This window comes from Bacillus rossius, chromosome 2 (genome assembly GCF_032445375.1).
Source record: "Bacillus rossius redtenbacheri isolate Brsri chromosome 2, Brsri_v3, whole genome shotgun sequence".
NCBI classification, from domain to species: domain Eukaryota; kingdom Metazoa; phylum Arthropoda; class Insecta; order Phasmatodea; family Bacillidae; genus Bacillus; species Bacillus rossius.
This window is the reverse complement of record NC_086331.1, coordinates 103,463,684-103,480,388: the sequence shown is the minus strand read 5'-3', so window position 1 is coordinate 103,480,388 and position 16,705 is coordinate 103,463,684. Positions and strand designations below refer to the sequence as shown.

At 37.4% G+C, this 16,705-nt stretch overlaps 1 protein-coding gene across 1 annotated transcript in view; it reads left to right on the top strand.

The window, feature by feature from the left end:
• LOC134529539 (uncharacterized) overlaps window positions 1-16,705 on the top strand; it is a 48,876-nt gene that overhangs the window by 23,452 nt on the left and 8,719 nt on the right. Inside the window, exon 3 of the mRNA XM_063363740.1 lies at window positions 6,083-6,267. Coding sequence (XP_063219810.1) covers window positions 6,083-6,267 — 185 coding nt within the window. The remainder of the gene's footprint in view (window positions 1-6,082; window positions 6,268-16,705) is intronic.

The window sequence follows — 16,705 nt, the reverse complement described above, 5'->3', positions numbered from 1 at the left end:
ATTGTCATCAGTTTTCTGTGTGTAAAATCTTGGAAAGTAGCCTTAATTACTAATACTTATTGCCTGATATTGGTAGGTCAAACAAGTCTTCAGGATTAGTTAAAAAAATATATTATTATTTTAATTTTCGATACACCCGCGCCCAACTTTCACCTCCTCTGGTGTTTATTTTCGTAAATATGTTTTCGGAAAACTACAATATAATTTTACTTTTTTTTATCCTTCTTGTGTATGTATTTCTTTGCAAACTTTTAAAATGTACCATTTTATTAGTATGATCAATTACTTATTTCATTAAAATTTAAAAAAAAAAATTTAAATACTTCTACAAATGATCACAACAAAATTGGTAACTTAACTGACGTTTCAATAACTTATGTTTGCTTTAATAGGTGAATGTGGGGATACAGGGGATGGTTACTTGTCATAATAAACATAATGAACAGTTTAATATTGTAATTAGATCAACTTTGCCTAAATTTAATTTTCAAGAAGTAATGTGAAAATAAACAATATAGATTAATATCAGTGGGTTTTTTAATCTTTGCTTTATTTTATAACACTAATTTCTTAATGTTTAATAAAATATTCTCAAACCTTTGGCGAATGTCTTCTAATTTCGTTATTACTATATTTCAGCGTGTTTTCACAATCAATCCACTTGCTTGATTTTTTTTTTTTTGTTTACCGGTAAGTTACTGAAAAGAGTTTGAAGTTTGTGGCACACAATGGAACAGTTAAAATTCTTTCACGAAAGTTGAATATAATAATGCCACGAAAACGATAAAAACATGAACACGTTTTGAAAACTGGCTTGACTTCCGCTAGTTCATAATATTTTAGGCGTATGGTAAATTAATATAGACAATTCGTTGGTGTCGTTCCCTTAAAAACATTTGGAAATTTAAAATGATCTGAAATAAATCTGTAACTTGTGGTTAGATTAGACATGTTTCCTTTCGTCAATATGTCCACCCAGGGATTATGGCAAAGTCGCTGTTAGTTACCTCTACCATCCTTACTTTATTACTGGTTTCTACAATGTGACTAGTTGCCTAGACCCCACCTTGCGAATTGTCATTTCCGGCTCATGGAAGGTGGTGACAGCGACATTCGACCATACTAATTTAAACCACGCCTCCGTTATTTGCAGCAGCCAACCGATGGCCAGTCGCACCCCTCACCAACAATATAATACAATAAAATTTTATATTTTAAACACGTTATTTTACGTACATTGTCAAGAATGTTTCCTAAATTACTTTACACAAAAACCTTAAAAATGTAACTGAAAGCCAGTTATGCGAAAGCTTGGCTACCTTAATTTAATATTATAAAAGTACGTTTACATAAAATATTGTTATATTACTTATATTTCTCATAGGCATAAAATAATGATGTAAAATTATAACATTCCTATAATAGGAAAAAGCGAAGAAATTTTTTTTAATAGTTATATTTTGGAAAAATAAATGTTTTCAGTCCATGGAAAGAACTATTAGTACGTGAACAATTGTTATGTTTATTGATTAGATTAATATAAAATGTAATCATTACACTACAGTAGAGCTGCACTGCAAAATTTTAAATAATTTGCTTTTTATGTAGTCTTTTTAAAGCGAGTAAACAATGTAATAAAAAATTTTAATTGCAACTTACAATTTACGTAGTTCAGTTGCAGATAAATCATTTTTTGTTTGTTTGGTAGTACCTAGTTCTATTTTCACTATTGGTACCCAGTAGATTTTCTTATGCGTGAATGCTTTTAAAGATAAAAAATTAATTATTGTAAAACCATGTTTAACCCCACTTCACCCCTAAGGGGTGGAATTACGCAAAATGCAAAAATTGTGTTTGGTAGTCGTTGTTTGTTCACTATTGGTAGCCTGTATCTTTTCTTATGCATGAATGGTTTCAGATATATAATTAATTATTTTAAAACCATATTTACCCCCTTTACACCCCCCAAAGGGTGGAATTTTGCAAAATGATACATTTCTGTTTGGTAAGAGATGTATATTTACTATTGGTACCCAGTATCATTTATTTAGCATAATAAGTTTTTGAGATAGAATTTATTATCTTGAAACTGTATTACCTTTTCACCCCCTTAGGGGTGAAATTACGTAAAATGATAAAGTGGTGTATGGTAGTCGTTGTATGTTCACTATTGGTAGCCAGTATCTTTTCTAAAGCATGAATGTTTTTAGATAAATAATTAATTATTTTAAAACCATTTTACCCCCTTTACACCCCCTAAGGGGTAGAACAACGCAAAATGATAACTATGTGTTGGTAGTCGTTGTATGTTTACTACTGGTACCCAGTATCTTTTCTTAGGCGTGATGGTTTAAGACATATAATTTATTATTTTAAAACCATATTTACCCCATTCACACCCCATAATGGAAGGAATTATGCTAATTGATAAATATGTTTGGTAGTCGTTGTATGCTTACTATTGGTACCCAGTATCTTTTCTTATGCATGAATGGTTTTATATATATATTATTTATAATTTTTAAAAACATTGTTACGCCCTTAACACCCCCTTAGGGGTGGAATTATGCAAAATGATAAATCGGTGTTTGGTAGTAGTTGTATGTTTACTATTGTTACCCAATATATTTTATTTTACGTGATTAGTTTTTAAGATATAATTTATAACCTAAAAACATATATACCCCTTCTGCACCCCCTTAGGGGTGAAATTACGCAAAATTCTAAAATTGTGGATGGTAGCTGTTGTATGTTTACTATTGTCACCCAATATATTTTATTTTGCGTTATTAGTTTTTAAAATATAATGAATTATGTTAAAACCATATTCACCCCTTTTGCACCCCCTTAGGAGTGAAATTATGCAAAATGAAAAAATTGTGGATGGTAGTTGTTGTAGGTTTACTATTGTTACCCAATATGTTTTATTTTGCATTATTAGTTTTCAAGATATAATTAATTATGTTAAAACCACATTCACCCCTTTTTCGCGCCTTTAGGGGTGAAATTATGGAATAATATATAGCCTAGTTTCTCAGTTGGCAAAAGATCTTTCAAATAAAATAATTGGTTGTCTGTAAAGTCGGTTTACGGACGATAGTTTAACGTGACAACGTCATAACAAAACACTGATGAAATGATTGCATACTTTTATGAATAAAATAGAATCAATTTATTGAATTATCACTATTTTGTATGGATACAAAGAAGGAGTGAAATGAAATCTACAATTTAATTTACTTTTACTTTACTTTTATTTGCACTCATTAATTCAAATAGGTATGTTTATTACTTTAACGAACAGATTATTTTAACTATAACTTTTATACATGTTTGATATTTAACTTCTTCCAATCTGTGTTATTCTGTTAAGGATAGGACGATGATAGGAAAAGTAGGAAACGAATGGGAGTATTTTAAGTTTAATGTGCCTCAAAAAAGTCAAATCGATGGATGTTCCAATCGAGTGGAAGAGACAGATGCGGCGCAAGCGTACAATGAGCGTAACGGGACAGAGCATAACGGGATAATGTGCGCAATGGGACACTTTTTCGTGCAAGCAGCCGGCTTTCATCGCTTTATTAGACGTTGTCACGTCAAAAAGTTTCTTCAAAATCTGTCAAGTATTTTTCGATTGATGCTGGAACAAACAGACAAACAGAAAAACAGACAAACAGACAAAAATTTTAAAAACATTATTACTGTGTTATAAATAACGTAAAAAGTCGTTTCCAATATTTTTTCCATCATTTCATCCAATGTACAGACTTTTCACCTCGAACAGTTTTATTAATAGTATAGATTACGGAAACGCAGTGATGTTAGAATGTTCTGTAGCTATGAATAGCTGAGTGGGCCTAACTGCCATTTGCCAATTACTATGCATCACTTTAGTGGGTGTGTGGTGTACAAGGTCAGAGATGTGGAACACCAGCTTCAAAACAAGTACGTGCTAATAGTGTTTGTTTCGCTGGCTGTCAAGTTAGCCAAATAAATTTTTGTCACGACACATGATCTTGTAGTTTATTTTGCAGATTTGATCAGAGATTTTATTTAAGAATTTTTGCTAGCATACATGGTAATTTTGAAGAGAAGCATAGATTTTGAAAAATTTGGTGAATAACTATTCAAGTGAAAGATTTTAGTTGGGAATAAAAAAACATATTTACAAGAATTGAAATGAGTCAACAAAGGATTGATGTATTATTATCATAGTTAACCTAACGAACCTTTCACTTAAGTTTTTATCACCATATTTTTTAGAAGTCGCCACACTGCAGAATTACAGCATATATTTAATCATATTAATTCATACAATTACTAGGTTATTAGATATATCAAATTACATTTTCACTTTGAAAACGCAATAAAGAAGCTACTCGGCTAAAGGAAACGTGCATATTTGAATAAAGCTAATGCTTATACTGAAGTCCAGCCAAAAGTGTGATAGTAATTTTGCCGCACAGAAACATGATATTTAAGATTTACAGAGCCAATTATTGCTCAACTAATCTTCAAGAATAATTGCTATCAAAACAAACTGCTATGCTAAAAAAATCTCATTGATACACAGAGCAGCTTCGTTTATTACTGCAAATGGCTATTGCTTATTGACACTGTAGCATCTTGTGGTCAAAATATAACACTGAATATGATTTTTCAGCAATTATTTATTTCGAAGGCAATTAAAAAAAATTAACATATTAGCATTAAATTACGCAGTGCTGTTGAACGTATTACAAGAACAGCAGGCCGCACATACATCATGTCTGCCAACATTACACAAGAAGTACGAAAATTTGAGCACGGGCCTTTTAGTCACGTGTAAATTTTTAATTCCCACGGTAATGTGGTCTGGCATGTACGTCATACGCAATTGATCAATAACAACAAAATAGCGAAATGAAATGGTTATATAGACCTTGATTGATGACCGAAATATTATCACTAACTTTCTGCCTTTGCCCAAACAAAATTGATTTTAAGAACTCCATTAGTGTAGATATTTTTGTATTCATGAACACTCAAGTATAATTTGGCAGTAGGCCTATTATTTCTGAAATATACAAAATTAAAAATAAAAATAAAAATACGTACAATGTTTTTAATTGCGTGTTTTAAGGATAAAGACAAGTCCAGTCCCATAAATCAAAAGACATTTTTAGAGATATTTTAGAAAAAATATTGTTCATACTAAATATTTCTTTTCAGTTGACATTATCCAGTTATTCGCAACACAGATATGGGTAGTAAAGCTTTCTGAAAGAAAATAAATTATATTTGATCATAAATTCATATGCAAATGTTTTGTGCACGCCATCTCTCGTGTACAGATAACACTGCTGCCATCTAGCAATGGGTAAATGAGTCAACTGCACGCCCTCAGCGGATACTTTTCCGAATGGATAGTTTTCAGGATTATTAAGAGATGTGCAACAGCTGCGAAAACGGGAATGGTAACCATTCATGCTGCGGCATTTTTCAGGATTTTTAAAGTAAGTGCATTGTCAAATAAACCCGGAATGGTTACCATTCACACTGCGGGAACTTTTCAGTATTTTTAAATTAAGTGCATTGGCAAGGAAAACCGGAATGGTAATCATTCAGGATTTTAGGAGCTACTTTTATATCTGCGCACACAAAACTGGAATGGTTACCATTCCGACAGCGGGTACTTTTCCGTATTTTGCAGACGAACGCGGAAATATATCCAATCCGGAATGGTAACCATTCACACTGCGGACACTTTTCCTGATTTTTTTCTAGCAGCACATTTGCAGTAAAAGTCGGAATGTTAACCATTCATACAGTGGATACTTTTCCGGATTTGCAATTATACGATATTTGCCAGCAAATGCTGAATGGTAACCATTCCGGATTGCTCCGGGCACACGATGATGTATAATTTACGGAATGGTAACCATTCCGATTGGATACTTTTGTGCCCCCCCGTAGTACCTGACGCGGACGCCAGGTGCGCAAGAGTGACAGGTTGGAACAGGCTCCGGCGAGACTCGGGAGCGTGTTACAGCGCACGAGCACCAAGCAGTCGGCTGACACGCGACGCGCGTTGTGTGCGCAGCGTCCAGCGTGGTGAGCAGCTCCGGACTGCGCTCCTCGGCACCCGTCGTGTCCGGCGGCGGCTACACGTCTGCTTCCGGCGTGCGGTCGCCACCGCTGTCCGACATCGCGTCCTGTCTGCCGCCTGACCTGCGCCACTTGCTGGGCGGCGCCAACCTCGTCGACAGCTTCCCCTACAGCAAGAAGGTCAGGCTCAGCTTGCAGGGCATGCGCTCTTGCCGGTATAATCGCACGCCAGGTTTATCTTATTTTAGTTTTTTTAGTTGTTACTTTTATTCAAGGGCCATTTATAACATTTTAACTCAATACCTCCCTTTGTTCTACCACAAATGCTTTCAACAGACATTCACTTATGGGTGTAAAAAGGCGCGTAAGTCTTTGTAATTATCATCACTATCATAATTTTTGTTTCACCATGGTTCAACTTCGGGTAAGTTATTTTTGCTTAATGACAGACAACCGAAATAATATACACTCCACTGAAATGCAACAAAAAAAAAAAAATTATTGTTATGAGCAAGGCCCACAGTTGTAGGGCGTTCAATTAGCAATGGCGCCTCGCTACTCCCCTTCCAACCGCTTCCATCTCCCTCCGAGATGTCTCATTGAGAACTCTCTGCGGCTCGGAGAGTTCGGCACGTTCCCAGAACCCTGCCTATGTGAAGTAGCGTAAATAGGAAGCCAATGTTCTGGGAGCTTCGGGTGTCAGGTCGACCCTGATGACGTGATACTTCCAAAGGGTACGAGACCATTGCAGAAGGGAACTGAGGGGTATAAAAACGGTGACTACAGCTTCCGAGGCAGGGAAATGAAGTGGGCGAGTTACCTATTGGTGAGCGATGGTGGATGACGAGCGATAGGCTTTGTGTGCAAAGACTGATGCATCGGAAACTGAAGCATCCGGGACTGTGGCGAGTGTGCGGTGGACGAGTGAGTAGTACGAATCAATATGTTGAGCTAGATGCGAACGATAAGAGACAAACAGTCATGAAAGCCATTCTAGAGCCGAGCTGCAGTGGAGAGAGTAAAATTGGGACCTTATGAAATAGCGATAAATTTGTAGCTAGACAGTTTAATTGTTACAACTTAATACTGTACATATTAGGTAATAAATACAACTGTTTTTTATAAATTGGCTATCATTTTCGAACCTGTATTCCCATCCGTGACATTTGGTGTCAGAAGTAGGGATAGTCCTAATTAATAGACTTAGATTTCAAATTAGAATAAACAAAAATATAAAAAAATAGAATTTAGACATTTAAGAATACAGTTAGAGCTAGGAACTGTAGTTACATTTAGTGTAATAAAATTAGAGTTAAGGTTGAGTTACATTTATCTTAGGTCATAAAGTAAGACTAGGTGTAGTTAAATAGAAAATAAGTGAGAGTTACATGGTCAGTGCATGTTGTCTAGGAAGCATATTCGACAAAACGGAAGCATATTCGACAAAAGGAAGCACATTCGATAAATAAGGAAGTACTTTTAAAGAAAAGGAAGCAACTTTGGGAGAAAATTCAACTCAGTAGGATACGATCTGATCGCAGGGATACGATCTCATCACAGGGATACGATTACGTCGCAGGGATAAGGCACAGAGATACGATCTCATCGGAGGGATACGATGCAGGGATACGATCTCGTTGCAGGGATACAGCTCAGGGATACCATCTGGTCACAGGGATCCATTATTGATGCAAGGATACGGCAAAGGGATCATTTATTGATGCAAGGATACGGCACAGGGATACAATTTCACCACAGGGATACGATCTCATCGGAGGGATACGATATCATCGCATGGATACGATCTCACAACATGATAAAACCTCGTCACAGGGATACGATCTCACCACCAGGATACAATCACATCTATAGGATACATAATACAGGCTTGACTATGTACATTTACGAAAAGGATATACATTTTCACGAACATTCAACTCAGTAAAATGCGATTGTCAATTTATGGTAGGCTACAATGCCTCCAACTCTCTTTGACTCCAACTGTCTTTCCCTTCAACTGCCTTTGACCCCAAAAGTCATTGGCTACAAAAGTCATCGGATACAAAAGTCATCAGCTCCAACAGTTTTTTTTCTCAAAATATAATTGGCTCCAAAAGTCTTTGGCTCCAACAGTCTTTGGCTCCAACAGTCTTTGGTTCAAAAAGTCATTGGCTCCAAAAGTATTTGGCTCCAAAAGTAATGGACTCCAAAAGTAATGGACTCCAAAAGTCTTAGGCTCCAACAGTCTGTGTTTATAACAGACTTTGACTCCAATAGTCCTAGGCCTAACTGCTCCAGCAACATTTGGCTACAAGGCGACTTGGCTACGAAGCTATAAGATTACAAGACTACAAGACTACAAGGATACAGAACTACAAAACTACTAATCTAAAAGTCTACGAGACTACAAGTCGACGAGGCTACAAGGCTCCAAACCTACGAGACTACGAGGCTACAGGATTACAGTACTTCAAGACTTCGATACTATGAGACTACAAGGCTATGGGACTACAAGACTACAAGGCAACCGAACTACGAGTATTCAATTCTACAAGGCTCCAACGAGCTATGAGAATACAAGGCTACGAAGCTACGAGACTACGAGGCTATAGGACAAGTCTATATGGCTATGAGTCTACAAAGTTCCAACTGGCTACAAGGTTACGAGGCTACAAGACTACATGATATATGAGGCTACAGTTCTAGGAGTCTACAAGGCTACAACTGGCTACAAGGCTACGTGACTACAAGGCTCAATGGCTACGAGGTTAGACGGCTACTAGGCTACAAGTATACATGCTACAACTGGCTAAAATAGCTCCATTCAGCAGCAAGAGTTAATTTACCTCATGCAAATAACTTGTTGCAAGTAGTCAAGATTCTTGTAACAGTGGGCGCCGCATGCTGTGTTGTACAGGCATATGCTCTTTCATGTGGAATGCGGGCTTCTCACTCAAGATCGCAAGAGGAGTGCTTCGCTTAACATCAAGGAAAAGGAAATTCATCTCGCATGCCAAGGTTTGTCCTAAGATATAGAAATCTTCTAAGTAATGAATCTCTTCGGTCACCATGTTATAGAGACACTCACTTTTTCATGTGGGATGCGGGATGCTCACTTACGGTCGCAAGAGAAGGAGGGCATCAGTAGTGTGTAAATGGGGCTACTGGCTCTGGCACCGGCGCGTGGTGCCGGTGCCGAGCCACAATCTTGGATTTGTGACGTCACGGCGGACATCTTGGACTCAAACATTCCTCAACATTCCTCAAAAATGACTCTAAATGACTCAAAAATTCCCGTTTTGAGGAACAATTTCCCATTTTAGTCCATAAAAATACCAGAGGATGAAAATTCCTAAAACTGGCTTAAGCATCCATGTCTACAGCCTCCGATATGACTATTTTAGGATTATGACATCACTGTTGCAATTTCCATTACGACCGCCAACTTGAAAATTCGTAATTTTTATGTTATAAAATCGGGAAAAAATTAAAAAATCATTAAAAAAATTAAATAATCGAATTGATTAATCAAAAATTAATAAAATATAACTTAAAAAACACTGTTGAACCTATCATTACAGTCGCCATCGTGGAATATATAAACATTGCATGTTTCGTTACGCCCGCCATCGTGGTTGAGTAGATACTATGTCATCGTTACACTTTATGTTACGACCGTCATATTGGATCCTATTAATGTTGCAATTTCCATTACGGCCGCCGTCTTGAAAATCTTCATTTATTATCCGATTTTAATGAAAAAAGTTGAAAATTCATCAAAAAATTAACTTATTAGAATTCTGATTGATTATATCGATTCAAGTCCTTGGTATGAAACCGGTGAGGGCAAAAAAAAAAAAAACAGATCCTTCCTCCACAGAAACCACCTACAGACTGACCCCCGCCACTTGTTTCATAGCATATATATCATCACCTAGTATGATGTCATGTCCGCCATCTTGAAATTTAGTCGCAATCTTGATAATCTTTATTTATTATCCCATTATAATGAAAAAATTCCAAAATTCATCAAAAAATTAACTTATTAGAATTCTGTTTGATTAGATAGATCTCCGTCCTTGGTTTGAATCCGCTAAGAGCAAAAAAAATCATCAGATCCTTCCTCCACAGAAACCACCTACAGACTGACCTACCACCACCAATACCAAGGTATACATCGTCAGCTGGTATGACGTCATGTCCGCCATCTTGTCTTCATCTGCTGGAGGACACCATCTTGTGTGTACTCGTCTTACCATCATGCTAGTTTTATTCTAACCTGCTACAGTGCAGTAATCATTTATTACTGAGGAGCCTGCCACCTTGAAATTTGGGTGCCATCTTGAAATCTTGTAATTATTTAGCTAGAAATGCGTGAAAAATTCCAAAAGCCTCCGAAAAAATCAATTATTAATATACAAATTGAAACGATGTATTCTTGTCCTCGGTTCGATTCTTGACCAGAGACAGGTGTAACTAAATATTAAACATAATTAATATTTTGTTTTCCATTACCTTTCGCGGAGTTTATTAATCATTCACTCTACGAAAATCAACTCAAGTCAATATACCTGACAAACGAAATAAATACAGTGCCGCTATGCATTACATGAAAGTCTAGTTTTTTGATACTTGGATTAACCTTTAAATTGTTCACGTACAAAACCATCCATACATATATACCAAGTGTCTTCGGACCACAAGACTGGATCATGAACAATGTCAAACATAGACCATGAACTCAGTACACACAGGAAAATGGAATTTACACACAGGAAAACGGAATTTACACGCAGGAAAACGGAATGTACACACAGTAAATCAGAATGTACACACAGGAAAACGGAACGTACACGCAGGAAAACGGAACGTACACGCAGGAAAACGGAACGTACACGCAGGAAAACGGAATGTACACACAGGAAAATGGAATTTACACACAGGAAAACGGAATTTACACGCAGGAAAACGGAATGTACACACAGTAAATCGGAACGTACACACAGTAAATCGGAACGTACATGCAGGAAAACGGAACGTACACGCAGGAAAACGGAATTTACACACAGGAAAACGGAATTTTCACACAGGAAAACGGAATTTACACGCAGGAAAACGGAATTTACACACAGTAAAACGGAATTTACACACAGGAAAACGGAATGTACACACAGGAAAACGGAATTTACTTAAAAATTTTAATTATTTATTTTATTTCTCAACATTATACAAATGCAGGTAAAACAAACCATTATTGTAAGTAGCCAGCTTTCCGCAGTTCTTTAAGTATGGTCGTTACTTCCTCAATATGCGAGTAGTTTCCTCTACGAACAGATGCCACCAACAGTCTTAGCCAGTCAACCAAATTGTTTGGATCTTTCCGTGACGTGTAATCAATCTCTTCTGACACCATCTTCCTTGCACGTTTATAATAAATATTATGATCTCTGGTGACTTCCGTTTTAACACCAACCACAAGGTCACTTTCATCATCGAGCAAATGATCATCTCAAGCTTGATCAGATTTATTTAATATAACACGATGTTTCCATCGTTTTGGTCTCAAGCTACCATCACAGTCTTCGATCTTGCCTGCTTTAGCTGCTTCAGCACAGTCTTCGATCACACCACCAGCTTGAGTCACTGTAGCAATCACCGTAGAAGGCATCGTCTTCACCCAGATTACCTTAAGAATTCGTTACCGTTGATGTCGAAGTGTCTTCATCGTCTTCATACTTCCTTTTTACAAAGTATGGTGGATCTACTAAATATTGGCTGGAACGTATTCTCACTTTTCACGGTGTTGTTACTTCCATTAGTTTCAGTCTTCTCGAAGCCATCAGCATCCTTCAATTTATGTTCTTCGTACGATCGGGTGAGCTAATACCATCACGCTCAGGACAAGGAAAATTATTGTCGTAATGCAGATCACTCTTCTTGTCTAGTGGATCGATCGATGTCCTCTATGCCGTAAGTGGGCTTCGCTTTACATGTTCTACCATGTCTTTTTATGCGGTCAATTCACGTTAACAACCTGATACACCGATTACAGCTTATCATTTTGCGTAGTGGGTTTTTAACACCATCATTCTTCTCATGCCGTTTAGCATTCTTTCTCAAGGTAATCACCTTACTACAGTATCTACAGTGATGTTTTGATACAGCTACAGACATTGAATGCTCCAAAAGGCTCCAATTGCTCCAACAGCCTTTTGTTCCAACAGCCCCAATTATATTTGGCTAGAATGCTACGAGGTCCCAAGACATCACGACTACGCGACTACGAGCCATGAGGTTACGAGACTACGTGACTACGAATCTTAAAGTTTACGAGACTGCATGGCTAGAAGACCACGTGGCTACGAAACTACATGTCTATGAAGCTACAAGGATACAAGTCTACTCGGCTCCAAATGACTGCAAGACGACATGGCTACAAGACCACTTGGATACAAAGCTTTAATTCTACAAGTCTGCTAGACTCCACCAACTACCTTCGAGTGTATAAAGCACCAACTACTCCAGCAGCATTATGTTATAAGATTACATGACTACTTGTTTACGTAGCTTCAAGTCTACGAGGCTACTTGGCTACGTAGCTTCAATTCTACGAGGTCCAAAGACATCATGTCTACGCGACTACGAGCCACGAGGTTACGAGACTACGTGACTACGAATCTTCAAGTTTACGAGACTGCGAGGCTACAGCGCTACGAAGCTTCTAGAACACAAGTTTACGTGACTGCGAGGATACAGGACTTCAAGTCTGCTTGAGTACGTCTACAAGGCTCCAATTGCGGCATCTGTCTTCGACGGAATTTTCTCTTTTGCTCCAACTGCTCCAACAGCATTATGTTATAAGATTACAAGGCTACTTGCTTACGCAGCTTCAAGTCTACGAGGCTCCAATGCATCATGACTACGAGACTACGAGCCATGAGGTTACGAGACTACGCGATTGCGAGTCTTCAAGGTTATGTGATCACAAGGCTATTGGACTACAAAGCTTCCAGATCACATGGTTATGAGTAAGCATGGCTAAAAGACAGCGTGGCTACGAAACTACATGACTAACTGACTACAATAGCATCATTCAGTGGTGAGAGTTAATTTATCTCATGCAAATTAACCTGTTTAAAGTAGTGTCGATTATTGTCAACAGATGACACCACATTTTGCTAACAGGTAAATATTATTTATTTCTTTTATGCAGGATGCGGGATGCTCACTAACGATCGCAATAGAAGAATGGCTTCGCTAGACACCAAGGAGAAGGAAGTTCGTCTTCAATGTTAGTGCTTCACATATGTCTCATGGTATATTATTTGACTGAGCATCTGAATAAAATTACCTGCCTTAGCCACCAAGTTCAATGCAGTTTGTCTCAAAGCATATTATTTGACTGAGTAATGGTTGTTTATTTTTTTTGAATTCCACCCGGTAAAAATATTGTGTCAATTTATTAGCAGAATTTTACTAATTAAATGTTACTCTGAATAAAATGTAATGGCTCATTAAGTAAAAAAATCCTTCATGCTGACATCGATTTCTCTCAAATAATCAGGAGCACTCGGATAAAACCATAAGATGTCTAGCCAGGAATAATCGGGAGCACACGAAGAAAACCACCATAATATTGACAAGGATACTCAGATGCACTCGGAGAAAACCACCACACGTTTTCTTTGATAACATAAAATTACATGGGAAAAATATTTAATAAAAATAAATATTTAAAAATTTAAAATGAAAAAAAAAATTACAAAAATTTATAAAATTCTGGCTTGTACTAGAACTCTATCTTTGTTCAACAATGAGAAGTTCACAAGCTAGCAGAATCTATTTTTGTAGCATTTTAAAAATTTTTTACAAAATTTTATCAAAATTTTTTGCAATAACATTTTTTCTAATTAATTTAGAAACATAATCTTGTGTTAAAAGTCGCATAATCATACTAGCAATTTATGTTCCAAGTTTCATTATTCTATCTCGAATAGTTCCTGAGAAAAAGGGGCATTTGCAGAGAAAATTTTTATTTTAAAAAAAATGCATTTAAAGTAAATACTCACTTAACATTCTAATACATTCCAGCTCCATATGATGGCTCAGCCGGGTCTTCTTGCTGCTCATACAGATCCTCCAACTTCCGTTTTGCTGCATTCCTCTCTGCCTGGCTTTCATTTCAATATTTTTCACCACACGCTTTGCTTCGTCTATTCTGTAGCTGTCTAGTCTCTTCATTGCTTCCACACAATTTTTACCAGGAGGGAAACCCAATCTTATATACACATGACACACCACCAAATTTCCATCATTGAATGATGCAACAGCATCCCACACTCCAAAATGCAAGGTACGGAAACCAACAAATGTAGTTTTGGGAAGTCTGTTCCAGATAACACTGTTTACACTCTCATTTTTATTTTGTGTCCTTCCATGTAAAAATTTCTTCAGCAACTCGGGCTCACTTAGGTCTCTAAATATGGGTTTCATTTCTTCACGAGGAAGGTGAAAGTGATCAGCATGTTTATAACATTCTCCTTTACTCTTTGCACGCTGATATTTACACCAACTTTCTGAACCCTTAGGACAGAGTCCATGCTGGGGGTCTTCATCCGATGATAGTAAATGGAAATACTCTGCCCATACACTCTCTCTCATTCCTTGAAGATTATTTGAATTTCTTCTTATTGCCAAACCATAATATTTTTGAATGTCCGCTATGGCTGAATCAGTAACTCGTCCTCGGCCACCAAAAACTTTGCCATCTTCTAGTTTCTTTCCCTGCAATTTGATTTTCAAATTTTTCAACCTAGTACCCATCCTCTTTTGTACATGCCCTAAGCATTCTAATTTTGATACTGTTTTATCGCCATAAGGGGCAGCCTGAAGAACAGCTTTGTGTCCCTTGCAATCACCATCACCTAAATAGTTTGTATATCGTACATTGTACTGTGATATGGATCGATTGAAAATGTTTACAACACCAGAAACCTCCATGCCACCACTAGTGCCTTTGTAGTTTCCAGTGCATGCTTCTTCATGCTGACCTTTTAGTTTATCCTTGCATGTACAGTGCTTTGATAAAATGTCTACATCTATAACTTTACCAGTATCAACACTCGTACATGTTACAACACCATGCAGTGAAACATGCCCTCTACGATGCCACGACCCATCAAGGGCAACTGTCAAATCACGATCATTATTATTTTGTGCCACTGCTTCTTCCATAGCTGATTTCATTGAGCCTTTGCATACTTCTTCTACAGCAGAACCTAAAATGCTTACATAGCGTTGAAACTTCGATGGAGGTTTGGGTAAGTTCAGGGCACCACAAAGCTTCTCGCCAGCTCTTCCTCCTTTCCCAATACTACGTAACCCATAAACCAGTCTCAAATTAATTTCATCATAACTTACTTTTTTATTTTCTGTAGAATAATGACATTTCTTACTATTAGAAAACTCTAGTTTCTCCTCACACACACTACAATGCAAAACCATTTCACAGGCAAGACCAACACTTCTCTTTGAACATAGAGAAACAATGCCACTGCAACTTTTCCAGACAACAAACTTCTGAATAGCTTCTTGTAGAACAGATAAATTAATAATTTCATTTGAGTCACAGTTATTTTCAAATGTGTTGTAAATATTTACATTGAGTTTCTTCTCAGATGAACACTGAAGCACTTCATTGTTGGAACTAACCTCAACTGGATCATTCATAACCTCAACACCATGTGGCTCACACACTACTATAGGCTTTTGTTTGCCTACATTTGTCCTCTTTTTGAAGAGTTTCTTACTTTTGCTATTGTAGTCAGTTAGTCATGTAGTTTCGTAGCCACGCTGTCTTTTAGCCATGCTTACTCGTAACCATGTGATCTGGAAGCTTCGTAGTCCAATAGCCTTGTGATCACATAACCTTGAAGACTCGCAATCGCGTAGTCTCATAACCTCATGGCTCATAGTCTCGTAGTCATGATGCATTGGAGCCTCGTAGACTTGAAGCTGCGTAAGCAAGTAGCCTTGTAATCTTATAACATAATGCTGTTGGAGCAGTTGGAGCAAAAGATAAAATTCCGTCGAAGACAGATACGGCAATTGGAGCCTTGTAGACGTACTCAAGCAGACTTGAAGTCCTGTATCCTCGCAGTCAAGTAAACTTGTGTTCTAGAAGCTTCGTAGCGCTGTAGCCTCGCAGTCTTGTAAACTTGAAGATTCGTAGTCACGTAGTCTCGTAACCTCATGGCTCGTAGTCGCGTAGACATGATGTCTTGGGACCTCGTAGAATTGAAGCTACGTAGCCAAGTAGCCTCGTAGACTTGAAGCTACGTAAACAAGTAGTCATGTAATCTTATAACATAATGCTGCTGGAGTAGTTGGTGCTTTATACACTCGAAGGTAGTTGGTGGAGTCTAGCAGACTTGTAGAATTGAAGCTTTGTATCCAAGTGGTCTTGTAGCCATGTCGTCTTGCAGTCATTTGGAGCCGAGTAGACTTGTATCCTTGTAGCTTCATAGACATGTAGTTTCGTAGCCACGTGGTCTTCTAACCATGCAGTCTCGTAAACTTTAAGATTCGTAGTCACGTAGTCTCGTAACCTCATGGCTCG